Source organism: Cebus imitator, unplaced genomic scaffold, assembly GCF_001604975.1.
Source record: "Cebus imitator isolate Cc_AM_T3 unplaced genomic scaffold, Cebus_imitator-1.0 Scaffold367, whole genome shotgun sequence".
NCBI lineage: Eukaryota > Metazoa > Chordata > Mammalia > Primates > Cebidae > Cebus > Cebus imitator.
Window position 1 is genome coordinate 1,719,556 of NW_016107682.1, and position 27,462 is coordinate 1,747,017.

At 36.9% G+C, this 27,462-nt stretch overlaps 1 protein-coding gene across 2 annotated transcripts in view; it reads left to right on the forward strand.

The window, feature by feature from the left end:
* Positions 1–27,462, forward strand: part of STK38L (serine/threonine kinase 38 like) — a 79,617-nt gene that overhangs the window by 31,348 nt on the left and 20,807 nt on the right. The window contains exons 2-4 of one of the 2 annotated variants that reach the window (XM_017507069.2): positions 19,878–20,022; positions 22,655–22,702; positions 23,909–23,960. In XM_017507069.2, coding sequence (XP_017362558.1) covers positions 23,931–23,960 — 30 coding nt within the window. In that variant the 5' untranslated portion in view covers positions 19,878–20,022; positions 22,655–22,702; positions 23,909–23,930. The remainder of the gene's footprint in view (positions 1–19,877; positions 20,023–22,654; positions 22,703–23,908; positions 23,961–27,462) is intronic. The other variant, XM_017507066.2, reaches the window with a different exon arrangement.

Consider the following 27,462-nt stretch of genomic DNA (forward strand, 5'->3'; position numbering starts at 1 on the left):
CAAGTAAAACTAAAAAAAAAAAAAAAAATTCCCCTCCTTAAAAGAAAAGTCTAGAGCTGGTAAAAATTTCTGACTCAGTAATTTTGGAAAGAATTGCCTCTTTCCACAAATAGATGAGCTTACATACTAGGTCTTCCAAGTGGACTAGTAAATTTCCATGATGTCAGGAAACTGGGTGGAGTTTTTAAGGATGCAAGTCCAGTGGAATAGGACTTTTCAGGTCATGTATAAGGAGAGTAGGATCAGGTTCTGGTTTTGAATAGCCTATAAGCCATGAAGCATGGGGATTTCCCATTGGGTTAATTTAGTGCTGGGCACAGTTTATCCATATGACTGGAGTAGCTGCTGCAAGAACAATTAAGGATCTTATAGGATCTCTGCCCTTTTATTGGGAGGCCATAAGTGTAGCCCAGCCTTGATTTATAAACCAACTTGACATAATCACTGTTTTTCTTCACATGGACTTCTGAATAGCTGTCACTGAATTTTGATTACTACCAGGCATTTAGTTAAGCTAGAGCTGAGCTATTCCATCTTTTAGTTTTTATTGGGCACTGCAGCCCACACTGAGCCCTGCTTGTATCAGAAAGGCCACCCAGGCTAATTGTTTATATGGGTTAGTCTTAACTTTTTTTTTCAACAATTTTATGGGATCCTAGCATGCTCATATTCTCTCTTTACTATTTGGGTCTCTTCCTACTATCGTATTGCCTGATACATTGACAGGTGCTAGTGATGTAATTATTTGATTGGCCTTACCTAAAGCCAATGGAACTATTAGCTTAATAGGCTTCTTCCAGGTTTGTCTTTATTTGGTCACCCTGAAAGCCTGTGTGTCTTGCAAACACTACCTACTAGGTATGTTGAATATCTTTGTTTTCTATAATCAATAATGGACCCTCTGAGTTTGGATGCAATTTTTTAAAAGGATTTTAAAAACCTTAACTCTCAATTTGAATACTTGTCTCCTAGTTGGCAGAAATAGCTTGGCAAAGTAGCTATAGACAGCCCTGAAATTGAAATCAACTGAGGCTGGATAGTGTAAATCATGCTTTTCCTCTTCTCAAAAGATGATACCAAATCAAAATCTCCACAGTAATTTAAATTGAACTTTATAAGTAGATTTCTAGAATTCACATGAAAAAGTATAAGAATTTGGAGGATAAAAAAGGAAAAAGAACAGGGGTCTGCCCCACAGATGTCAAAATACAGACAGTCCCTGACTATGATTTTTCAGCTTTAGGTTGGGTTTATTGTGATATAAGCCCATCAAGGTGGTCCTTGTGATTTCTGCAGAATGTGCCTCATTTTCAGACCATCATAAAGTTGAAAAATTTTAAGTTGGGGAATGTCTCCTCTGCTGCCACTATTAAATGCAGTTTCTACTTAGCGATGTTTTCAACTTAGGATTGGTTTATTGGGATTTAGCCCCACTGAAAGTTGAGTAACATCTTTTTATTATACAGCTGTGAAAATAAAATGATTAGCTGTGACAATAAATGGGTAGATTAAATGAACAGAGTCTCAAAATGGACTGTTTCTGGTGCAAAAGCTGTATACTTACATTCATGCTTCTAAGTCTTAGTGAACATATTTTTTTCCCTTGGTTTTAAAAAAATGTTTGCTGGCTGGGCACAGTGGCTCATGCCTGTAAACTCAGCACTTTGGGAGGTCGAGGTAGGTGGATCACCTGAGGTCAGGCTTGGCCAACATGGCAAAACCCTGTCTCTAACAAAAAATACAAAAATTAGCCGGACTTGGTGGTGGGCAGCTGTAATCCTAGCTACTGGGGAGGCCGAGACAGGGGGAATTGCTTGAACCTGGGAGGCATAGGTTGCAGTGAGCTGAGATCATGCCACTGCACTCCAGCCTGGGCAACAGAGTGAGACTCCATCTCAAAAAAAAAAAAAAAAAAAAATTTTTTTTTTACTACATTCTTAAGTGTAACTCTCTAGTTTTGTAAAACAGTGAGGTGGTGGTTTTTCCACAAGATTTATAATGGAAAGAGATGAGAAAAATACAATTTATTATAAAGAACTTATGCTTTCTAGAACAACATACTCTAAAAAGGGAAGCTTACACATTTAAAAAATAAAAGTCTGTTGAGAGACCATATAGCTGAGGGTTCTGAGCTTAGGGAGACAGGTTCCATTTATTGGCTATAGATCTTTGGGATGATGACTTAACTAAGCCTACTTCCTTATTTGTAAATGTGGAAGCACCTACTTTATAGAACTATAAAGATGAAAGAACATCATGCATGTTAAACCTTTAGTTCTGTTTCTGACACAGAAGCATTTGATCAAAGTTACCCATGGTTATTATTTTTACTAAAAAGACCTTTAAAAGTACTATGAAGGGTTTCTGTTTCTAAATTCTAAGATATATAGTAATCATGAACATTTCAGAAAGGCAATGTTATTTTCAAATCAGTTTCACAGTTTTCTTGAGGGAGATAAGTAGTTCTTCCCTTAGCAAAATAAGAACTTTTGATTATGCAATGAAAGAGAATCAAAGAAAATCAGTACTGATTCCAGCTACCTTTATTTTCTGTGAGAAATTGAGCAAGTTACTTGCTACAGTGGTGTTTTTCATTTTTATAGAGAATAAATAAATGAATTAGGTTTGAATTTCAGTGGGAAATAATTAGGTTAGATGCAAGAACTCTCTGATTGTAAGGCTGCCAAGCAGATGAGAGGGACTCCATTGTCACCATTAGGAGACTGTGCCAGAGGAGCTTTTTCTTTTGGACCTCTTGAGGCTACTGCAGGGGCCCTGGGAACCCATCTAGATGCACCTTAAACCTGGACTTCAACCCTGACTCCCTGTGATGGCATCTTTGCCAGGATTCTGGCTGCTATTCAACGTTGGTTAATCTTCCTGTTCATATAGAAAGCATTCTGATACTTTTTTCCCTATTTCGATAAGTGAATGAAGAAGGCGTAAGATAGACAACATATATTTTAAATAGTCTGAAATAACTGCATAGATTTCTAACAGATTATAAAACTCTTTAAAAAGTGTATGGAGCGGTTTGGCAAGAAGGGCAGTTTGAATCGGGGAGGAGCAACACAGCCTTGTCTTTGTTACAAAGTTAGACATGTTGATCATTCTAAGTTTCTTTAAAACAAGGAATTCTAAAACCATTTAAGATTTACTAAGAATAAATAAGGTGATAATGTAAGAGAAGGCCAGTAATTCTCTTGAGTTGCCTTTAGGAAGCTACAGATTTATTTTTGGCTTTAGCTTTATTTAACTGACTCTGGTCATAAAAAGTAGGCATGGGTCATAGAACAACTGCTCTCCAGTGAGGCAGGGTTCACATTCCCTGCTCCAGTGTTTTCCAGTTGAAAGGCCTCTGGCAAATAACGTGTTTGAGCCCCAGTTTCCCATTTCCAAAATGGAAAAATAGTACCTACCTCATAGAGCTGTTGTGAAGATTATATAAGATACAGTGTACTGCCTGGCACACAGAAGGTGTTTTATAAATGGTAGCCATGATGACAACGACAGTGGTAATAAGGACAGAGATAAGGATAATGCTTAGTTGATTTCTAGACAATCATGATCTAAGCTGGGAAGTTATCTGTCAAAGAGTAAATTGAAGCTGGGTGCAGTGGTCACGCCTATAATCCCAGCACTTTGGGAGGCCAAGGCAGGTGGATCACCTGAGGTCAGGAGTTCAAGACCAGCCTGGCCAACGTGGTGAAACCTTGTCTCTACTAAAAATAAGCTGGGCGTGGTGGCGGGCACCTGTAATCCCAGCCACTTGGGAGGCTGAGGCGGTAGAATTGTTTGAACCCGGGAGGCAGAGGCTGTAGTGAGCCAAGATCACGCCGTTGCACTCCAGCCTGGGTGACAGGGGAGACTGTGTCAACAACAACAACAACAACAACAACAAAAAAAACAAAGAGTAAATTGACATTCATTTTTAAAAAGAAATGATATATGCTGGTCCAAATAAATAAACAATGAAGTCTTAATGTCACATCTGAATAACAGAAAATCTTAGTTTGGAAAATGGTTTCTACTTACATTCTCAACTTTTGAGTAGGGTGACAGCAGCTTTGGTTTGATCCTATTGATTTATAGGAAAGTGTCTACTTCTAATATAATAACTATAGTTCCTGCATAAGCTAAATCACACCTTTTCTTCTGTTGTATAAGTTGAAATTATTTAAATATCGGCGTTATGGTATGATGTCAGCTATTTAAAATAATTACATTGTTCAATTATAGTCAGAATCTCTTAAAGAATGAATTTTTCAATAGAAAAGTGGGCAACAGTCTTAAGCAGCTTATAAAAGAAGAAATAGTTAACTAAAATATATAAAAACATGCTTAAGTCATTGTAATCAAAGGAATGTATAAGCAAAACTAAGTTTTCTTTTAACCTATCAAACTGGCAAAGATTAAAAAGATGGACATTGCCTAGTGTTGGTGCTCTCATATAACTATTGATGGCCAATTGGTATTGTCTCTCTGGAAAGCAGTCTGGCTGTGTATATCAGAATTTTAAATGTGAATGTTTTTTGATTCAACAGTTGCCCATCTGGAAGTATATATACGGAAAAGAGAAAGAGTACATAGTCTGTGATCCTTGATGTTTATTATAGCATAGCTAAAAATACCCCCTAAAAATGGAAACCATCTAAACATCTGTTAATGGACGTTAGTTTAAAACTATGGCACTTAACAGAAGGTGCAATATGCTTGATTGCTTAGTTTAAGAGAAACTAGGGTTCAAAAGCTGGCTTCACCACATCTAGCTGTATGATCTTGGGCAAGTAACTTAATCCAGCTAAGTCTGTTTTCTCTTCTATAAATTGGTACATGCTTTTTAAGGATATCATGAGGATTAAGTGAGATGATACACATAAAGCACAATGTCTATCACAAATAACTCATTATATGTTAGCAACTATTATTACTATGTGCTCCTTAAAAAGGATGAAGTAGATCCATTTGTATTAATATTGAACACCTTTCAAAAATGCAGTTTATGTAATAGCTTATGTGAGCCCATTTGTATTAAAACTCTGTGTGTGTGTGTGTGTGTGTGTGTGTGTGTGTGTGTGTGTGTGTTTATGCATTAAAGTTTTGGAAGGACATAGCAATAGTTAACATTTAATGAGTACTTGACTGAGTCTTAGGCACTATTCTAAGGGCTTTAACACATGTCAATCGGTCACTTGATTAAAATTAGTTAATATGTTTTAAGTGTTTGGAACAATATCTATGCTTTGTAAAACACTCAATAAACATAGTTATTAATTTTTATATACTGTCATTATCTCTGTTTTGTAGATAAGAACACTGACACCCTGAGAGTTCTCACAGTTCGTAAGTGGCAGAGCCAGAATTTAAATCCAGGGAGTGTAACTCCAGTCTCTTACTCAACAGTTAAAACTGGATATTATGGGAGGTAGGATTGTGAGGTCACTTTCACTTTGAATTTGTATACTTTTGGATATTTTTACATTTTTACATGCAACATTTTACTTTTACATATGGGCCAGAAGATACATCCAGTTTGGAAAGAAAATAGTGCATTTTTATATTTTAGAAATATTTTTTCACCTCTGTTATTAACTACCTATGGCATATTCTAGAAATATGAATATATGTACACTTAAGTTTGCCCTCATGCTTAGGGTCCTGAACAAGGAGTTCCCATGACCCCATACACTGTATAATATTTTGAGAACCAACTTTGGGACACACAGCTAACACTACATTTAGAGGTAGAGTCCCAGGCTAAATCTACATCACTGAATGGTGATCAACTTCTATAATTGAAATCTTAATAGCTTTCAGGAAACCTTTAGTCATAATATTCTGGTTTCCAGCAAGTTTGGGATGAAATTGTCATTTTTTGGTCATCCGAAGAAAACAGGCAGAAGCCAGTTGTTTGATCCACAGTTCTGTAATCATAAGATAGGAAACAGTGACTTAGTGTTAGATACGGACATCAGTGTTAGATATGGACATCAGAGTTAGGGCTAATAGATACTACATAATCTAGGACTCAGCCCTGGCTATCAGTGTTCTGATATCCAACTTTGCTGCGGGGGTAGTACAGTGTCCTGGAGTGGGCACTGCACTGTGGACTCTCAGCTAGAATGGGAGCTTCACCTGAAGGTTAAGTGATATGGTCTGATCCAAGCTTTTCCACTAAATAGCCAAATGTCTTTGGGCCTCATGTCCGTAAAATGAGGGAGATGGACTAGATAATATAGTCTCTCTCACTTAATGACAGATAAGATAGTCTGTACATCACTTAATGGTGACCAGCTTTTGTAACTGAAATTGAATTCAAGTTTTATTATTCTATCAGCCTTGCCTCTTGATGAACTAAGTTTGCAATCTTTGACCTATAGTAGAGTCTAGAAAATTGCTAAATAGAATTGAACTTATAAGCTGATTTATGGGAGGGTTTGCCAGTGTATTTACTTGAATTACAGGATATCCTTGATGACAACCAACTATACAATTTACTTTTTATTCCATTTTAGGTATTTTTTTCCTTTTCCTATATTTGTTTAACAAATAATCCAGAATTGTGTTCTAAAGATCACAAGTTAAAAAAAATGGTGTGGTCCTCTTCATTGCTTAGGTATTAAGCTGTTCAGGTATTAATGATAAAGGTCATTACCACATAAAAATTTCCTTCCTGCCTCAAAATTTTTTGTATTCTGGTATCAATGAGATGGATGTCTTCTCCCTTTTCTCATGGTTGCGGAAGTCAAATGGTGTGTGTGTGTTTAACACAATATCTGAGTCTGATGAGTCACATGGTATGTCTGCTTTTAGTTGGGAACAGTTTTTTTTGGTCACTTGTGATGGTCAAAAAAGTCTCTTGGGAGAGTTGAAATGACTCAAAATAACCAAAAATAGCACATAGCTACTTAGGTCTTAAAATTGTAAGCTTCGTGATACCATATTTTAATTTTAGTCTTATCTAATGGTTTGTACCCCTAAAGGACTGCTGCTTCTGGCTCTTAAGTTGTTAAAACATTAGTCTGATCTCTTTCAGGGGGTGGTTTTCATTTGAAAAGGAAGAGCAAACAAAATAACACAGCATAGCTGGGTGTGGTGGCACACACCTGTAATCCCAACTACTCAGGAGGCTGAGGCAGGAGGATCGCTTGAACCTGGGAGGCGGAGTTTGCAGTGAGCTGAGATTGTGCCACTGCACTCCAGCCTGGGCAACAGAGCAAGACTGTCTCAAAAAAACAAACAAAAAAACACAGCAATTTAAAAATTAAAATTAAGAAATAAAAAAGGAATTGGTATAACTGAGAAATGCTCATAAGTCTCTCCTGAAGCTGTTTAGTGATGTAAAGCTTTGAATGAATGGGAAAATTAAAATTTGAGTTTGTATTTGAAATTTATATTTTACATCCTCACTTAACTCAGTATATTTTCAAGTTTTGTTGTGCATACAAGTGTCTGGTTGGTCTGTCTCATGCTCTCTCATTCCTATTCAAAGTTTACTTTTAAGAAAATGAAAAGCAAGTGTTCCAAGCTGCCCAAGCTTTGTATAGGTTTATGTGTTCAGGCTGCTTCCCAAGCTTGCTCCTCCCCTTCCCTTTGCCAGGGTGTCCCCGCCTCTCACCACTCATTCTTTTCCTGCCTTGTACATTCATTTGTTGTTCTCTGGTCACACACACCAAACCTTCACTTTTTAGCTCTAAATATGCATTTCGGGCATACTGATGTTTTGAATCAGGCATTATCTCCCTTAAAACAGGCAAGGAAGGAATAAAGGGGGTGGGCATCTTCCTTAACTAGAGCATTCACTTTGTTTCTCTCTTCTTTGTATGATTTTGAAGGAGTATTTCCTTTACTTTAAATAAGATTTGAAGATCATTTAGCTAACAGTTGTGCTGTTCTGCTTTTTGGTTTTTGGTATGGGCCTTTCTAGTCACCAGTGGAAAAGCTATTTGAGAAGAGAGTGATAGTTTGAGCCTTTGTAGATATGCACAGGTGGGTATAAGCCACCAAAAAATGGTTGCCCTAAAATCTCAAGTGTAAGATATGACCAGAAAACTTTCTTCAAATTTCCTTTTATTATTATTCTCATTTGTCTTTAGTTTTGTTCCATGACATCCAATTTTTTTTTTTTTTTTTTTTTTTGCTGCCACTAAACCAGAACTAAGAATTTGGTTTATAGGAAAAAAAAAATCCAAGTACAGTGGTACCTGAAAAACCACCTCTGTGTGCTGAAAAGTAGTGCAACTTGATTCCCCTTTATCTCCCCCACCTCCAACACTCTCCTAGGATCACTCTTAAATGTTTTCTTTCTGATTATAAAAATGGCTGTTTTCCCATTATCAAAAATTTGGAAAATTCAAAAAGCGATAAAAGACAAAATTTAAATCATCCATAATTTCACATTGTTCTTACATCACAATTTAACTTCCCCATTTTTGTATAGTTGAGTTCGCATTGTACTTGAAAATAGAACTTTATATCCTGCTTATTTACTTAACATTTTTCATGTTAAAATTTGCAGGGAAAATTTTCTTCTGTGTTCTTTCAATGATATTTTATACTATCATCATTCCATCGATCATTTCACTTAATTTTAAACATTTGGTTTAATTTGTTTGCTATTTAAAATAATGCTTTTATTTAAAAAAATCTTTGCTGCAATTTTGGTTATTTCCTTGGGAAAGAATCCGAAAGTTGGAATTGTTATGTCAAAATATAAAAAATCTTTATGGCTCTTGGTATAAATTACCGTATTGCCTATTAGAAAGGGTCACATCTCTGCCAGTTAGCACAAGTGCATATGGGGCATAGAAAGGTACCTCATGACAGACTGGACCTCACTAAGGGGGTATTTTCCCGTTAAATTCTGACTGCTTTCGTATAGGGAACATACTGCATTATTTTAAAGTTTCCATGTCTTTGATTTACATTTTAAACTATTCCTATTTATTGTCAAATAGTGTTATTTATCCATTTATTAGGTCTTTGCCTCCTTACAACTTTAATATTAAAAAAGCTATGTATGTACTTATTTGATATATATATATATATGTATGTATTTTTTTTTTTAAGACAGTGTCTCACTCTGTTGCCCAGGCTGGCGTGCAGTGATGGGATCTTGGCCCACTGCAACCTTCGCCTCCCAAGTTCAAATGATTCTCCTGCCTCAGCCTCCCGAGTAGCTGGGACTACAGGCGGACACCATCACGCCTGGCTAATTTTTTGTGTGTGTTTTTAGTAGAGATGGGGTTTTGCCATGTTGGCCAGGCTGGTCTCACACTCCTGACCTCAAGAGATCCACCATCTCAGCCTCCCAAGGTGCTGGGATCACAGATGTGAGCCACCATACCCGGCCTGCTTTTAGATATACTTAGACATTGTTATTTTACAGTGTTTTTCTCCAAATTATTCTTTTAATCTTTTTGATATACAGTATATACATATGTATATTCCAGATTTTTGTATAATGAAATGCAGTATGAGTTGTCATTGTGATGATTTTTTTAAAGAAAGCCCGTTCCTTCTGAAGATGCAGTATTCATCTATATTTTCCTGTAATTTTTTTGAAGTTTAATTTTTTTAACTTTTATTTCTTCCCCTCCTTCCCTCATTCTTTCCTTCCTTTAGGTTTTATGTTTGTCCTTTTGAAGCATTTGCTAGTTATTTTGCATTTTGGAGTGAAATGAAATCTGACTTGATTTTTTCCCAAAATGGATAACCAGTTGTTCCAATACTATTAATTGAATGTCTTCTCCTCTTCTCTTCCTGCCACAATCTATGATTAGGTTACCTTATTAAAATCCAAGACTTTTTAAAATCAAGGTTTGGTTTTGTTTTGTTTAAGACAGAGTCTCGCTCTGTCACCCAGGCAGGCGGGCAGTCCTGTGATGTCGGCTCACTGCAACCTCTGCCTCCTGGGTTCAAGTGATTCTTGTGCCTTGGCCTCCCAAGTAGCTGGGATTACAGGTGTGTGCTACCATGCCCAGCTAATTTTTCTGTATTTTGAGTGGAGATGGGGTTTCGCCATATTGGCCAGGCTGGTCTCGAACTCCTGACCTCAAGTTATCCATCTGCCTCAGCCTCCCAGAGTGCTAGGATTACAGGCATGAGCCACCATGCCTGGCCAAGATTATTACATATTTTATAAATGTTGTACTCCATCTCCTCCTCCTTGCTACTTTTGCGAACAGTATTATTTTTCCATTTCTAAGTTTATGTCTTTAAAGTTAACATTTTTAAAGTATACATTTATTTTAAACTCTAAATTTCACTATTTAAAAAATCATTTGTCTTACTTTTAACTGACCCATATTCTTTATAACAGAAGTGAAAAGAAAAAAAAAAAAACAAACTTATGATGTTGGGCTATTGGACGTATTAATAGATGAAAGCATGGCTCAACTGACAAGGCAAAGGGAAGGATAGATCCTTCTAGGTATACTAGCTACCATCTCACTCATCCAAACCCACATTTCAGAGCCATAGTTTAAATCTGCTGGTCCCAAATTCTCTAGATCACTGCAGTGTCTGTCTTTCCCCGAACCATGCTCTCATGCTTTCCAAAAGTTGCCCTAGGCTACTTAATTCATCTTTATAAATTCTATAAATGTTTCTCTCTCTCCATATATATATATATATTTATTTGTAATTAAATATGAATAACAAATATACATCATTTTAGTTATATATATATATAATATAAATTTGTTTTTTCCCAGTTGTTTTTGTTTTACCTCTGAATATTTACTCCCTTAATAATGTTGACATACTCACTCTGGTCTCCCTTCACCTTCATTACCCATCATCTCCCTCCCCCCTACCCTTTACTCCCATTTCTTGCAAATTGTGGCTTTTTTTCTCTTTTATGTCAGTTAAAGCAATTATTTTTTTGTATGTGCTTGTGTGTGACAGTAATAGAAACTAATTTAAAATTATTTTAAGGATGCCTCTACTATCTAAAAATTGGCATTGATTTTTTTTTCCCACTGAGGTGCACTAGATTATAAATACTTAAAGTTATGTGGCATTTCTGCTGAGGTAATTTTTTAAAGTTAACTATGGCGTGGTAGATTCAGCCGAGCATTTTTTTGCAGACAAAATCTAATGCATTACTAGATAGGCATATGGCAATAGAACAATTTTGTAAGTATTATAAGAGTAGACTGCTTCTTTCTAAATATTCTTGAGAAAAACAGGGTGATACTGTAAACATTAAGATTGGTAAATAGAATTTTAAATAAATTGCTCCTTTGGTAAATTTACCTCTTAGTTTAATGGTTCACATTTGGTTTATAAACACTTTCCCTTCTCATTGCAAATTTTAAAAAAATTAAGTTCAGAGGGATTTTTAGTAATTATTTGGACTAATAAAGCCAGGTAGTCTGCCATGAACAGCATTACTGTAGCCAAATGAGCTTTCAGATACTCAACGACTGAACTATGTTTTTGTCCATAGGAAAACTGTCTATTTCTAAAACGGTTTTGAAAATAAAAATGATAATGTTGATAAAAATGATAATGTTGAGTTCAGCACCACTGTGCCGTTATCACCAACCTTAAGACTCACAGAAGGAGCAAAGACAAGTGTGTCTGTTAATGAAATGTGTCCCTCTGGTCTAGTGATCTGGGCATACGCCACATGGAGAGGGCCATGCTAAATAAAAACAAAAACAAAAGCTGTTAACAGCAGACACAGTAAAGAGATTATAAATATATTGGTGTGTGTTGCCTCATGAGAATTTCTCTTTTGTGAGAGAAGTGGTTCTTCCATGGAACACTTCTACCTCTAGTTCTACCCCAAGTCACTACTAACTTTTAGTAAGACTTCTACCAAGAGTTCTTTATTTACTTTAAATATTTTTTTGATGCATTTTTCTCCCCTCTCCATTAAAAGCAATCTGATTTGTCAAACGAAGTAGGCTAAGATCAGAAGAGAGAGGGACTATCTATTAGAGACTAAATTTACAAACTTAACTGACTATGGTAGCAGCCCACAGCAGGAGGGATGAGCAGGAAGATTGAGCAGGGAAGGGAAGAAAATTAATAATTTTTAAGCATTAACATGAGCCAGGAGGTACTTTGAAAATATTTTTCACTTATTTATCAAACCCATGACTTATCTCAGTCCTTTCACAGATACTAACTTAGAATTCTCTAAAGTCTTATATTAACATAATAAGCATGCACACAAGTTGGCTATTATTATATTTGTTTAACATGAAACTGACACATAGAAAGTTTAAAGTTTAATTTGCCTAAAATCACACAGCTAGTGAATGGCTGGGCCAAAATTCAGATCCAGGCAATCTGGCCTTTCATCCTGTGCTCTGCCACCATCAAAGCATCATATCAACCCTATAAGGTTGGCATTTATGATCTCCATTTTAGAAATGTGGATCCTGACTCAGGTTAAATAACTCAGACAGGATCAGCCTTAAACTAACTTTCTTTCTCCATCAAGTTAGCTTTTCTTACACTTTCTGACCTTATTGATGGTAGCATCATTTACCTAGTCACCCAAATCTGAAACTTAGAAATAATTAGAGATTTCAGTCTTTCTAGTTGACTGAGGCTTCTTTTCATCACTTCTGCTACTATCTTAATTAGGCCCTCACTATTCTGTAATCTCAAGTGTACCGTAAAGGAAGCAGGTGGGTAATAAAATGAGTGAAGGAGTCTGGGGATGTGAGAGAGGTGGTCAGGTGGGATGTGGTATTATAAGGGGCCGGCTGTGGCTCTGCTCCAGCTGTCTGTGTGCAGGCAGGAACAAGAGCTCATTGTGAACAGATCAGACTTTTTAGGAGGAACCAGAAATCTGGATTTTCATGTGAAACCGTCTACTTTCTAAATTGTAGCACAAGCCGAACAAATTAAGTCCGCAGGCTACCGGGTTGTAAGCCTTGACTATTTGTTATTGAGGCCTCCTGAGCAGATTTACTTCCTCTAGTCTAATCTGTACGTCCAGCCTTTTGGCCATCCCCCACTGTACCAGCATAATCTATCCAAAGTGCAAATCAGATGGGATTTGAGGGCTGGTTAGGAGAATTAAATGCTTCTAAGAATGTAATATTCTTAGAAGAATTCTTGGTACTTGGGTAAACACTCAATAAATGTTCTGTAATTGCTGTTAGGTTTTCACTAAATTAAAAGCCTTGAGTGATTCCCATTTATGCTCAGGATAATTTTTTAACATGATAAAAAAGATCTTTATTTCTACCTTCATCTTCTGCCATGCAATCAAAAATGCTCAGTCTATCTGTATGCTTAAGTATGTCAGTGTATTTGATGCCTTACAGCTAGCTCGTCCTTCTCTGCAAGTCCATCTGACTGGTGAACTACTACAGCCCCTTCGCCTCCAAGATTCAGTTCAGGCATTACCTCTTCTATTAAACCTTTGATTACCCTTCCTCTTGAAGAGCTGATTTATCCCTACTTTGTGTTTTCTTAATATCATGAACTCCCTAAGGGCCGGAACTGTGTTTTATCAGTCTTCTCAGCACTTCATAGGGTCAACATAGTATGTATCTGCATTAAGTGTTGCTTGAAAATAATACAATTAGTAAAAGTTAATGCTGGGATTTGAATCTTCACCTGACTATGAATTTCTTGCCTTTTAGACTGTGCCTCACAAAGGAAATAAGTTGTGGCTGCCCTTTCATTAGGGATCCAGTTTATGCAGTGTCCAATCTGAGGACTAGGGCAGTGTGATTGTAACTAGAGAATTGACTTTAGGAGAATTTTTATACTACAAGGCAATATAGTAGTATTAAGGACACTCCTTCCTCTGAAATGTAGTATTTGAAAACTAAGGTGAAATCACCAGTTAAATAATTTGTTTTACAGCCAGGTAAAGTTGTTCTATTTTCTTCCTTTAGAAGTTTGATGGTAAATAGTTGGAGATACCACATCTATTTATAAATGGCCTGAGTGCCAGATTTGTTATCTCCTTTCCCCAGGCTTGATAAAGTAAAGAATGTTGGACTTAACTATTGGTAGTGTCTCCATTAATGAATAGAGCAGTCTGGAGAAAACACACGTGAACAGGAAATTCAAGGGCACCTTGTGTTGTTTTTATCACAACAGGAATTCTAGACTTGCAAATTGTATCCTGTTCTTTTTCTGGCCAAAGAAAGGGCTTTAATAAAAGAAAAGAACAGTGTTAAATCCATTAAAGGAATAAATTTGTAATACAGTAAGTGCCAGTCATCTAGACTATTCTTTTTAATAATTTGATAACTTCTTAGTTTTGTATAATTAAAATTTTTTAAAGTCTGTTTGTGTCTGGTAAAAAGGAAATAAATTTTTATTGTTTTTAAAGCCAGTCTCTACAAAGATACTGTATAATAATGCATAAGGGTGGGATTTTTGTTTTTTCTGCAAATGTATTTCTGAAGGTTAATAGAATACCAAATGATTCTGTATTTCTTAATCCAAATGAAATTATTATATATGAAACACACATATAATTTAAAATCTATTACTTTAGAGTTGAGTTACCATCACTTACAGAATGCCTACTGTGTGCCCAGCACTTTGCCAGGTACTGTGATGCTTTCATTACAAAGATAAATAGAAGAGATTTTGCTCTTACTTGGTTTTTAAACAAGGCATACATGTCTGTGTAACTACAATGGAAAGAACATCATAATCATGACTAAATTATATAGTGTCTGAAAGTAGTATTTCATTACTTATCATCCACTTCTGATTTTGGAGTAAAACTAATTACATTTTCTTATGATAGCAGAAACCTCATCTTCTGTTTATCTTCTTTTATGAAGACCGCAGGTTCATAAATATTTATCTAAAATGACCTCATATGTATTTTTATATTGTTGAGTTTTTGTTTTTTTAGCCTGGGTCTTGCTCTGTAACCCAGGCTAGAGTGTAGTGGCTATGCATAGGCGCCACCATAGTGCACCACAGCCTTGAACTCCTGGGCTCAGGTGACCCTCCTGTCTCAGCATCTCAAGTAGCTGAGGCTACAGACATGTGCCACTCTTTCTATACTGTTAATGCAGATAATTTCGTTATTTGGGATTATTTTGAATTCCCTAGCACTTCTTTATGTTTCACAAAAATTTCCTCAAAAGTTTTGCTCAATAATGTTCCTCAGAAGTTCCCACCTCTGGCCCCCCAATTTGGCTTCATTCTTGGAAGGCCTGGTCAGTAGCACACCACCTCCTACAGCCACTCTCCAGTGGGCCTAGGCGCCCTAGGCAAAATAGCCATCAGCCTTGTGTTTTTCAGATTCTGCCTCATCCTGATGCCATTAAACATTTAAATTGAATAACAGTTCTCTTTGTTTTGACGCCATGCTTGCCAAGCAATCTTCTGAACCTAATTTTTTGTCACTCAGTTTCTTACTGTGTAAATCGATACGTTGCCTTTCTATCTTGTATATTAGTCTTCTGTCAACTTTGTTAGGATAAAGTGGATTCCAGAATTTGCTTGCCCTGAGACAGTGGCAGCAGAGGGCCAGATCTTGCAGCTTGGCAGACCAGGCAGGGCAGCCTGCCTGACGAGGCCCCTTGGCAGACAGTCAGCTCCCTCTAAGACCACACCCCAAGTTCAACATATGTCTTTCTCTCCAACTTCTGCAGGCATAACTATGAACAACATAACTGTGAATGATGTGTTATTTTTTGTGCTTTTCTTCAAGAGGTACTATAAAAGTTTGTTTTTTGTTTTTCACCATTCACTTTTTGAAAGAAATATATAAGGCCTTGGACAACTAGAGTTGGGTCTTGACCCTTTGTAAAGGCAAATCTGTAAAGCAGCAAACCACTTTATAAATTCTTATTGGCTATAGATCTTCCAGACATTTTCTCTGTTCGCTAGTATCTATTTGCTACAACAAATACAAGGCAAGTCAGAAACCATTCTACAATCGTAGGGTGTTGCTCTTTGATGGAACTTTTAAGGTTTCTTCACCTCAAATCTTTGTTGAAAAAGTAACAGGCAGTTGTTTACCAAAAAGCATTGGAAGAGAAGTTATCTATGAACTTGAATTTTATATGCCTAGGGGAGGTTCACTATAATACTGCTACAAATTGTATACCTATCCTCTTTTGAAGGGTTTAGGATGCATGTTAGCATATTAAAGATGCTGGGAAGTCCGGGCAAGGTGGCTCATGTCTGTGATCCCAGCACTTTGGGAGGCCACGGCAGGCGGATCACTTGAGGTCAGGAGTTCGAGACCAGGCTGGCCAATTTGGTAAAACCCCATCTCTACTAAATATATAAACAGTAGTGTGCACGTGTAATCTCAGCTACTAGGGAGGCTGAGGTGGGAGAATCCCTTGAACCTGGGAGGTTGAGGTTGCATTATGCTGAGATTGCGCCATTGCATTCTAACCTGGGCTACAGAACAAAACTCTGTCTCCAAAACAACAACAATAAAAACTGAAAGATGCTGGGAAGTGTTATAGTAAGAAACTTATTTAACTTTGTATAGTCTGGATTTCTTAAATTTGCATAAATTCCTAAATTTCCAGTCCATCCTTCCCTTCCCACTCCAAGCCCCAGTTAACAGTTGTTATTTGATTTGAGAGATGTTTTCTGTGTACCATCCCTGTTTCACTTTTCCTTCTTTGACCTTTTTTTTTTTTTTTTTAAAGTTAGAGACAGGTTCTTGCTCCATTGCCCAGGCTGCAGCACAGTGGTACAATCACAGCTCATTGTAACCTTGAATAAAGGTTCAATAAATTCTGCCTCAGCCTTCAGAGTAGCTATGACTACAGGTGTGCACCACCACACCCAGCTAATTTAAAAAAAAAAAATTTTTTTTTTTTAAGAGACGAGATCTCGGGCTAGTCCCAAATTCTTGACCTCAAGTAATCTTGGCACATAAAGTGCTGGGATTAGAGGCATGAGCCACTGTGCCTAGCATTCTTTGACCTTTCTGCATCTGATCCTGAAACACAGAACATGAGGCCAATGATGCTGAAATTTCCAAAAATGGTTTGGCAGGATTGTCTTAGATAGCAATCCAGTAAGAGCAGCTTAATTTTTTTTTTTTTTTTTGAGACTGAGTCTCTCTCTGTCACCCAGGCTGGAGTGCAGTGGCGCAATCTTGGCTCACTGCAACCTCCGCCTCCTGGGTTCAGGCGATTCTTCTGCCTCAGCCTCCTGAGTAGCTGGGTCTACAGGTGCGTGCCACCACACATGGCTAATTTTTTTGTATTTTTTTAGTAGAGACAGGGTTTCACCATGTTGGCCAAGCTGGTCTCGAACTCCTAACCTCATGATTCGCCTGCCTCGGCCTCCCAAAGTGCTGGGATTACAGGCATGAGCCACCACGCCCAGCCAGCTAAATTCTTAAAAATCACTTGGCCATGATAATTCTTGAGTTTATTTTTCATTACTTATTGTTTTAAAAATAACACTCATTATTAGTAAAGATTTAGCACAATAAAAAGATTAAACTAGGTACCTAGAATAGTATCTTAAATTTGTATGAGCCATTGTGGCTTTCCTGTGTGTGATCTCAAATGGCCTTAGACTAGGTCTGTGAACCAGGCAGAGCAAATATTATAAGCCCTGTTTCGGGAAAAGTGACTTGAGTTAAGGGTGTTCTGGTGATTTGAATAAGACCATATGATCAGTTAGCAACAAGGCTGGGATTAGATCTTTTAATTTCTAACTTCTACCTTCTGCAATTTCTTTTTCCACAGTTGCTTATTAGCCAGTCTTTATAGAGTACTTGACTGTTGGCTAATTCTTTCAACTACTCCTGCAGCACCCCCCCCCCCATCAATAGGTTGTCTCATTCATTCATTCATTCATTCATGCCTACTCTGTGTCAGAGGCAGTGCTGTTGTGGGGAGTTTTGAAAAATGAATCAGAAAGAGTTCTTGCCTGGAGGCATTCCTGGTTTGGTGGAATAACTGTTAGAGTTAGGGTTGAATTTTTCTTAGAAGTGATAAGCACCAGTGCCAGGCTACCAATGTTAGAGAACATGCACAAAAAATTGAGAAATGTGATGCCTCTTCTGGTAGAGCATGTTAGAGAAGTCACCACAGTAAGACTTCAGCTAAAGTGGGCCATAAAGGATCAGCAGGATTCCTGCAGAGAGAGTGGTGGATAGGTCAGGGATAGGTCATGCAAAAGACTGGAGGCTTGAAAGAGCCAGGTATTTTGGGAAAAGAATGAGTGGTGAGGAAGAGCAGCAGATAATGATAGAAAAGATAAAAAGCAGCAGATAAGGATAGCAAGTTGGAGTCCTGACTCCTCATCACACTAGCTATGTGACTGTTCAGACTTCACTTCCCTTCTTTGCAGGGCTGTTGTGAGGATGAAATGCAATCATGCATGGCAGGTGCCTCTATCGTAAATTCTCAGGAGAGAAGAAGGGGGAAATCAGTGAGTAAAATATTATAAAGTGCCTGATATTTACACACACTCAAATGTATGTAAGTTGTTCTTATTTATTATGTTTAGCTAATTTAGCTTGTAGTAGGCAATGAGGAGCCGTGAATGATTCTAAACAAGTGACATCATCAGCTTCTCATTATGAAAACATTTAAAGCAGTCAGCAGAGGAACAGATTTATAATGCCAAAACAGTAGATTCCGTTTTAGACATAATGATTCCGAGGCTCAGGCAGTACACTGAGGTATAAACCCCCAACAGGACAACAGTAGAACTAGGAGTTTGCCATAGATAATTGTTTGCTTTCAACCTATTCTTGATTTGCTTGACATCTTTTGGTTCCTTCCATCAACCCTGGAATCTAGTCCAGTTCAGGTCTACATATAGGGCTCTGTATCTTCATGTAATTAAAGCAAGATGGATGTTGGGACATAGAAGGCAGGATTGGGTGAATACTTTTCAACTAAGAATGCCTTGGATGGTCACTGTTGGCAAGCTGGATCTTCTTTGGAATGGTCTATTATGATTTTCATCTAAATGAGCAAAGCCTCTTTAATGTATGAACTGTTCTAATCTTTTTGTCCAGATGTGCCTGTGGTAGGCAAGTCTCTTAGGGTCAGTGCCCACCTGCCACAGCCACCAGAGTTCAGTCTTCCCTACTTTGAAGCAGACATTTTGCCACACTCCTTACCTAATAGTCCAAATTATCTACTTTGGGTGGCCCAGTAATCTCTAAAAGTTGGCACTGGAATGCCTTTAAGCAGACATACATCGTCTAGTTAAGGCCACAAAGCTTCCCTCTTGTTAGCTGGCTTCATTCATACATTTCTGTTTCCTTCTTGGTTCCTATAGGCATTTGAGTTTCATGTGAAAATGAAATGGGCTGCACAGTCTGGAGAAGTCTACTATACCTTGTTAAAGCACTTTTTGGAATGACCCAGAATTCAGAATGAAATGGGGCAGCTATGGGCCCCATCCAGAGTCTGGCTTCTAAAAGTGGTTACCCCATGCAGTATATGTAAAAATTGCTTTAGACTGGTGTTTATATGCATATTTGATACAACATTTCATGTTTCATAGAATTCATAAGGCAGAAGCTACTTAACTACATTAACTCTTAGACTGGCAATTATCAGGGATATAACTATTAGCACTGTCTTACAGATTTTATTTAGTAATGAAACAACAAAGTAGATGGAACTTCTCTTGTTTTGAATGCTTATTGAATGTGACACAATGTATATAAATGTGTCTATATTATGTATGGACGCCACTGGTTCTTTGCTGTCATTTACTCCTGGTTTTGCCATAACAATATGAATTTCTCTTGCTTTGGAAATAGTGCTTTTTCTTTCTCCCCTAGCTTTGTATTATTTATAATGTGAAATATTTGGATGTGTTAACAGTTAGGGTAGAATTTTTCTTAGTTAAAATTAAACATTTTCAGAGTTTGTTATAAAAGATAGGTTTTTTTCTTACTGAATAATTTGTTTCCTTTGTTGTTTCAGTATCTGTTACTATGGCAATGACGGCAGGGACTACAACAACCTTTCCTATGAGCAACCATACCCGGGAAAGAGTGACTGTAGCCAAGCTCACATTGGAGAATTTTTATAGCAACCTAATTTTACAGCATGAAGAGAGAGAAACCAGGTATAGTAAGGGCTAATGAAAACTTTTTTTTTAGTTAATTAAGCTGTTGTGCTGTGAGTGGTGTATAAGCTTGTTTTCCATGAATAATATGAATATGATGGGTCCCTGCATGCTGTTTGTAAGTTTCCTGTACTGATAGTGCACATAGACATTTGTTTTATTTTCACAGAGTAGCTTCCTGAGGTGCCCCAAGTCTTGTGCATCCATATACTTATATCACATGTCAAGTATGTTTTAAACCTTTTCCAAACGTGAAATTATATGTCTGTATATTTTCTTTTAAAGGGATGCCTGGCTGGGTGTGGTGGCTCATGCCTGTATTCCCAGCACATTGGGAGGCTGAGGCAGGCAGATTACCCTAGGTCAGGAGTTCAAGACCAGCCTGGCCAACATGGTAAAACCCTGTCTCTAGTAAAAATACAAAAAAATTATCTGGGTGTGGTGGCGGGTGCCTGTAATCCCAGCTACTCAGGAGGCTGAGGCAGGAAAATCACTTGAAGGTTGTAGTGAGCCAAGATCACACCACTGCACTCCAGCCTGGGTAACAGAGTATCCATCTAAAAAAAAAATGTGGGGGGAATGCTTTATAAATGACTTTAATCCAAAAACGTTTACAGTGTTGTGTGCACATCAGTGGGAATAGAAGAATAAAAAAAGAATGACATGTTATTTTGCCTTTAGAAAACTTATAGTAAAACTTATAATATTACATGAAAGAGTAAAGATAATATTAAAATAAGAACAAGGAAGGGAGAATGTGCTTTTGACTAAGGCAATTGGGAAACCTTCATAAATAGTGGTGGCATTTAAACTGGGCTCTAAAGGAAAAGTATTATTTATACATGCATAAAAGGCAGGAGAAAGAGGCAAAAGAGCAGGACGAAGGATATTAGAGACAGGAAATCACCAGGTCAGACAGTGTCCAATTTGGGTCAAGCACAGGATGTGCCACATTTCAACATCCTCGGAGCCTTGGATGCTTTGTTAATGTAGCTCTTTTCGTGGTAGTGGAGAGTCTTGGATGTTTTTGAGCAGAAGAATCAAATGATCACAAGTGTTTCTCTGGAAGAGAACTTTAGCTGTGATACAGAGAATGGTTTGGGGTCCAGGTGGGGAATTAGAAACAGGAAGGACTAGTGATGTAGTCCAGGTAAACGGAAAGGAGGCCTGAATAAGATTGTGACGACAACAGAGAACTGACAAGTGAGAAAGACTGACAAAATGTGGCTGCTAGCCAAATATGAAATGTGAGGGAAACAAGTCAATGTTGCCCCTGAAATGTGTGCCTAGGCAAACTGAGAGTGGTACAGTTTAAATGAAATAGAGAGGAAGAGTCTAATTTAATTTTGGACTGGTTTAACGGCAGATTAGATACAGGTATGGTGAGAATTAGTGAACTGGAAAATAAGTAATTATTCAGAAATCAACTTAGAATAGGAATATGTGAAAGAGAGTTGAGAAACATGTTAGAATCATTAGAAGAGCTGACCTGTCTCTGAAAGTGAAGAGAGGAATGAAAATGGAGCAGAGGCAAACAAACAAAAAGAGCACCAGCAGAAATTCCAAAAGGTTCCATTTAGGCAGAAGGAAAGTGATCACCAATAGAAGACTTAAATAGTAAGCAAGTGGATAAATCTCAACAAAAATTCTATAAAGCAACAGAAATAATAGTGATAATATCTTACACATTAAAGAAATTAAAGTATAATATTTTCCAACAGAAGAATATAATTCAGGAAAGAAGTAATTGGAATTAACTTAATGACCTTAGTAGAAAGGGCATAGAAATTAGCTTCAGAGTTTGACAAATTATGTTGTAATTTCTAGAGTAACCATAAAATGATAAAAATAGTTTGTAACTTCCAGACTAGTAGAAGGAAAAGTTTGGAACGAGGAAAAAAAATGTCAGTTCAAAATAATGCAAGAGAGAAAGAAAAACTGAAGTACCAAAAATGGAAAAAATGAATGAAATACCAAAATATCACAAAATAAGTTAGAAATAAATCTAAATATATCAATAATTAAATGAATTATAAGGGTAATTAAAGTCTCTGGAAGTGATCAGATCATCCTGGGAGTGAATAAAGTAGAAGACAAGGAAGAAAAAGCAGGCACTTAAAAAAATTCATCAGAATTTAAAAGGTTCATTGTCTTTACTTGCAGCAGTGTTAAAGAAATTCAGTTTGCTTTTTATTAGCAAATAAAAGAAAGTAAGAATATTGAAAAAAAAGTAGTCTCAGCTTGGTGCCACTGGAAGTCAAGTCAAACAGTTGGCTCATTTTCTAAAAGCTTATGCTTTAAGAAAACGTGATGTATTTTTAAGGCTTAACTAATTGGATAAATGCATATGCTCAATAAATTTCTAATCAGAGCAAAGCATAAGAGTATTTTAGTTGGAAAACTTTTTTTAAAAATGTACAACAGAAGTCATGGATCTTTCCTGTTTATATATGGTAGAAATGGATAAAAGTTACTGTATCTCTTCCAGAATGAGGAATTATTTCATGAAGTGTTAGTCTTGGCAATAATTGAGAAAGGGACAGTGGAAATTCAACAGAAGAATAAAGTTGCTTATATGTTGATAGCTCCTCCCAGAATAATGGTCCTATCACTCTCTGGATTCTCTCTGCAGAGGAGAAAACTGGAAATCATTCAGCAAGCAGCACTGAAGTACCTAGGAGTAGGTGATGGCAGCACAGATCTGATGTTAGGAGCATATTCCCTTCTAAGGGTTGGGGCCTAGGGGAAATAATGCATAAATAAAAGATAAAAATCAGTGTAATAAGCACCAAGGTAGGTGCCTATGGCAAGCACTGAGGGAGCATGTCATGGAGAATATGCTTTTAGGCCTCATCCTCTCCAGTGGGGTGCTGATGTATCAACAGGCTTTAAATGTTATAAATCTTCCAAAAGAAGTAGAAATAAGTGATCTTAATGATGGTTTAGGAAAAAGCTTACCTTTGGACATGTAGCCATGAATAACAAATATCAAAAAATTTGTGGGAGGGTTTCAGTCCTTAACCCTTATACCCAAATCCTGGAAACTTAGTGTTATTCTGACACACTCCAAAACTAATTAGGAGGAGTTCTGCTAGGTTTATGTTTAGGGAAAACTAGCACAGTAGAAATAAAATACTAATATTCACTTGGAAATGAGTTGCAAAATGTGTTTCACAGCCATCTCTCTAGCTTTAGTTACTTCATCCACACTGCCCTCACCCCAAATGCTTAGCTTAACTAACTTTAAGGATGCCATTAAAAAAAAAAATAATTGAACCTGGCGGTACCTAGAAAAGCAGATGTTCTGGTAGCTAGTAGGTTTTTAAAAATATACATGTATGACTTTCCAATTTTCAAAGATTTTTAATACAATAAAATACACACAATTGCACTTAACATTTTTCATTGACAAATGAAGGAAAATTGAGCTTAAAGTTTAAGTGAGGGACTTAGCCAAGATCATTTAGCTAATAAGTATTAGAACCAGGGATATCTACCTTAAAATTTTATACTTTCAGTCATTATAGTCATCTTTTTATATTTCTAATATAAACATTGAGGAAATATTAATGATTTTGGTGGATTAAACATTAGATAGCAGTGTTTTCCATATTAGAACATGAGTTATTGCCAACAGTTCATTTAGGCAGGAGAGTGAAGTAAACTTTAGAAGTAAACTGTTCATTTGGCCAGTATGAGAAAGCAAAATCTGGATTTGTTTTTTGAGAAGGAAAACTATTCTTAGTGATTATCTTGATCCAACTTGAAAGTTTTTTTTTTAGCATAGCAAACTGAAGTGGTTAACTTGAATAAATAAATGTGTATTTCTTAAATAGCAATAGTTAGGAATGTGTTTAAAATTTAAATTATTTTTTCCTTTGAAAAGGCAGAAGAAATTAGAAGTGGCCATGGAAGAAGAAGGATTAGCAGATGAAGAGGTAATGTAATTACCTATAATTACTGTACAAAAGCATCCCCAGTGACTTTTTCATTCATTTGATGTCAGGTATTTTATAACTTAAATAATGTGGATTTTGCCATTTGAATATGGGCTTCTTACTTTGTTGCTGTCATGGATATCTTTAATGGATATCTTTAGAAGGAGGCAGTTTTTTTGTTTGTTGTTTTTTAAATTCCAAGAACACATATTTAGAGAACATTACCTACTGTATTTTAGGTGTGTAGAACAAGAAAGGTAGGCTCCAGGAGGGATAAACTAATTGTTAACTCTTCTAAATTTTTTTCTAAATATTCTTTTAAAGCCATCTACTTCTCTAGTCCAGTGCTATTACCCTAGTTGAAACTACCATATATTTTAACCTGAAGAATAACTGTCCCCAACTGGTCTCCCCTTTTCCCACACCCAGTTTTTCTGCATACTACTGCAGCTGGAGTAATCAGTCTAAAAATAGATTTGATCACGTCACTCTTTTGCTTAATAATCCTTCCCTGGCTCCCTTATCTTGGGATGTAGGCAAGCTCTTTAATGTTGGTATACACAACCATTCACTAGTTGTCCTCTGCTTATCTCTATCTAGCCTTGCCTCTTGTCACCCGTCCCCCATGCTGACTAGTATGAATTTCTTTGATTTTCCCTGTCTTGCCTGTGGACCTGTTCACATGCTCTTTCTGCTGCTTGGAACTCTTCCTTACTCCTACCCAACTCCCATTATTCTTCAAGATTCTTTAGCGTGGCGTGGTGGCATGTACCTGTAGTCCTAGCCACTTGGTGGGGTTGAGACAGGAGGATCACCTGAGCCTGGGAGTTCGAGGTTGCCATGAGCTATGAGCATGTCACTTCACTCCAGCCTGGGCAAAGAAGCAGCTTTAGGCCTCACGTCAGGCATCACTTCCACTGGGAAATCTTCCTTAACCTCTCAAGGTACTTCTGCATTCTACTGTTCCTGTCCCCATGGGAGCCTTAAAATACAGTCTTCCCAGAGACCAGACACTATAACGTCTTGTTGAGCATTACATCTCCACAGCTGGCTGGCAGAGAGCTAGAATAAATATTTGAATAAATGAACAATGGCGTTTACCCTCAAGGAGTTTTAGATTAGGAGAGAGAGAGTTAGTGTATGTAAAAATATGTACATATGATAGAATGTGGTGAACTTTGAAAATATATAGAAGACTTTTCCTCTAATTCAGAGGATCAGAAAAGATTTCATAGAAGAAGTAACAATTGATTTGGATTCTAAAGAATGGGTAGTATTTACATTAGAGGTAAGAGGTGTATACAAAATAATGAATACATATACAGAATAATGAATTTACATTTGAGCTATAAAGGGTGTAATAAAAGGAAATAGTGAGGTAAGTTGATAGCACACCACGGAAAGCTAGGTTTAGAATAGTTTGGTAAGAAAAGTAAACTTTAGTACTAGGCAATAGGGAGTCACAACCTAGATTAATTAGTTTAACATGCTGAGTGCAGCAGCTCACATCTGTAATCCCAGCCCTTTGCGAGGCCAAGATGAGAGGATTACTTGAGCCCAGGAATTTGAGATCAGCCTGGACAAAATGGTAAGACTTCATCTCTACAAAAATTTTTAAAAATTAGCTAAGCATGGTGTCCTGTGTATGTAGTCCCAGCTACTCAGGAGGCTCAGGTGGGAGGATCACTTGAGCTCAGGAGACGGAGGCTGCAGTGAACTGAGATCCTGCCATTGCACTCCAGCTTGTGTGACAGAGTAAGACTGTCTCAAAAAAAAAAAGTATAATGGTTTCAGTGATGAGAAAAGAGTTTCTATATTTAAAGAGTACACCATCAAATGATTAGTTGAAATCAAATCAATATCTAATCTTCCCTGTACCTTTCCTAACTGTACCTGTTCCTTATAGTTGCAATGTTTAAATCAAATACAGTATTTTGTTATTCATACGAAAGGTGGTAACTTTGTTAATCAGTTGACGTTTTTACATTTAAAATTATTTGCATGTCATTAATACAAAATTCTTATAATAACCATATGATCATATTAATATGTTGTACATCATTATTTTGATAAGAAATCTTAAACATAAGATCTTAATCTGAAGTGTAGGGAAGAGACTACAAAAACAGATGCCCCAGCACTAAGCAGGCGACTAAGTGAGACAAGCTGGCCAGATGGGTTTCATAGTGGCATCTTAGGTTATATTCTTTTGATCCAGATATACTGTTTTCATATTCAACTTATATGATTCTTTTTGCTTCCACAAAGAAATAGATTAATCTATTTTCTTTTTAAAAAAGATTTATCATTTTCCTAAATGTTGATCTTCGGTTTATCTGTTGGCAAAGACATACCACTTTTCACATTGCTGTAATAAAACAAGAGCCCCAGCCTACTTGGACATGTCTCCTTGGGACTGGCATCAGTGGTGGGGACTGACAAGGCTCATCTAAAGGAGTTTGCTACCTTTGGCCCCTGTGACCAAGGCCCTGTTTTTCCAGAGAAGCTGGAAATCTGGACTTTTTTGCGGAATCACCGATCACCTGTTTTGAAAAACAACTTGCAGTCCAAATCAAATATATCCGTAGGTTTGTTTATTAGGCCCCATGCTAGAGCCTGGATTATATCAAATTCTATAAAATAGACAAACTCTCTCAACCTTAATATAAAGTACATCACAGCTATCTTTATGTGGGGTGGGTTTTATAAAAAATAAAACAATTTCATAAAAATAAAATGAAGTTGTTAGCTGAACCCTTTTACATCTGAAAACGTTTGTATGCACTGTCTATCTTATACAAATACTGGCCACCCTACAGATCGAGAGTTTGAGGAGTACCCGTTTAAAAAGGAATGGAGAAAGGAAGAAAATCATTTTCTAGTTTCATCTCACTTAAGAAAATCCCATCCAACATGGAATGTTGTTCACTCTAATGAAAAATGAAAATAAGCAAGTACAAGCTATAAAAGAGACTCGTGAAATGTTACGCTGTCCACAGATATTGTTGTCTTCTTTGGAGAGGAAAGGATGTGATTACCACAAGAATACTATTTGTCTTTCAAAGCTACTTAATCTATACAGGTTGTGAGTAGATATATAAACAGCTTTTTTCTCTTTCTTTTTTAACATGAATTTGCTTCAGCTACTTCTGGACTGCAACACTGATTCTAAGACTAAAATCATGGAATCAATATTTTTTTAAGTAATGCAACAATGTTATAGGTGAAGCTCATTTTTATAGAATTATGTGTTCCATTCACTTGTGACTCTCTCTTTTTGCTATTAAATGGCTATGCCCAAAATCACATAAATTGTTTCCTTGCTGCATTATACAAACTACTAGACAGTTTATGAAACTGTGTAGCACGGTCATCTTTTCCATTCAGCTTAGGCAGGATTTCTGCAACTATATCCATCTGTACTGTTTTATAATCTATAAAGGGAGAGACTCAAAATATCCTTTGAAATTCTTGTACTTATTCATTTATGTAATAAAGGAAA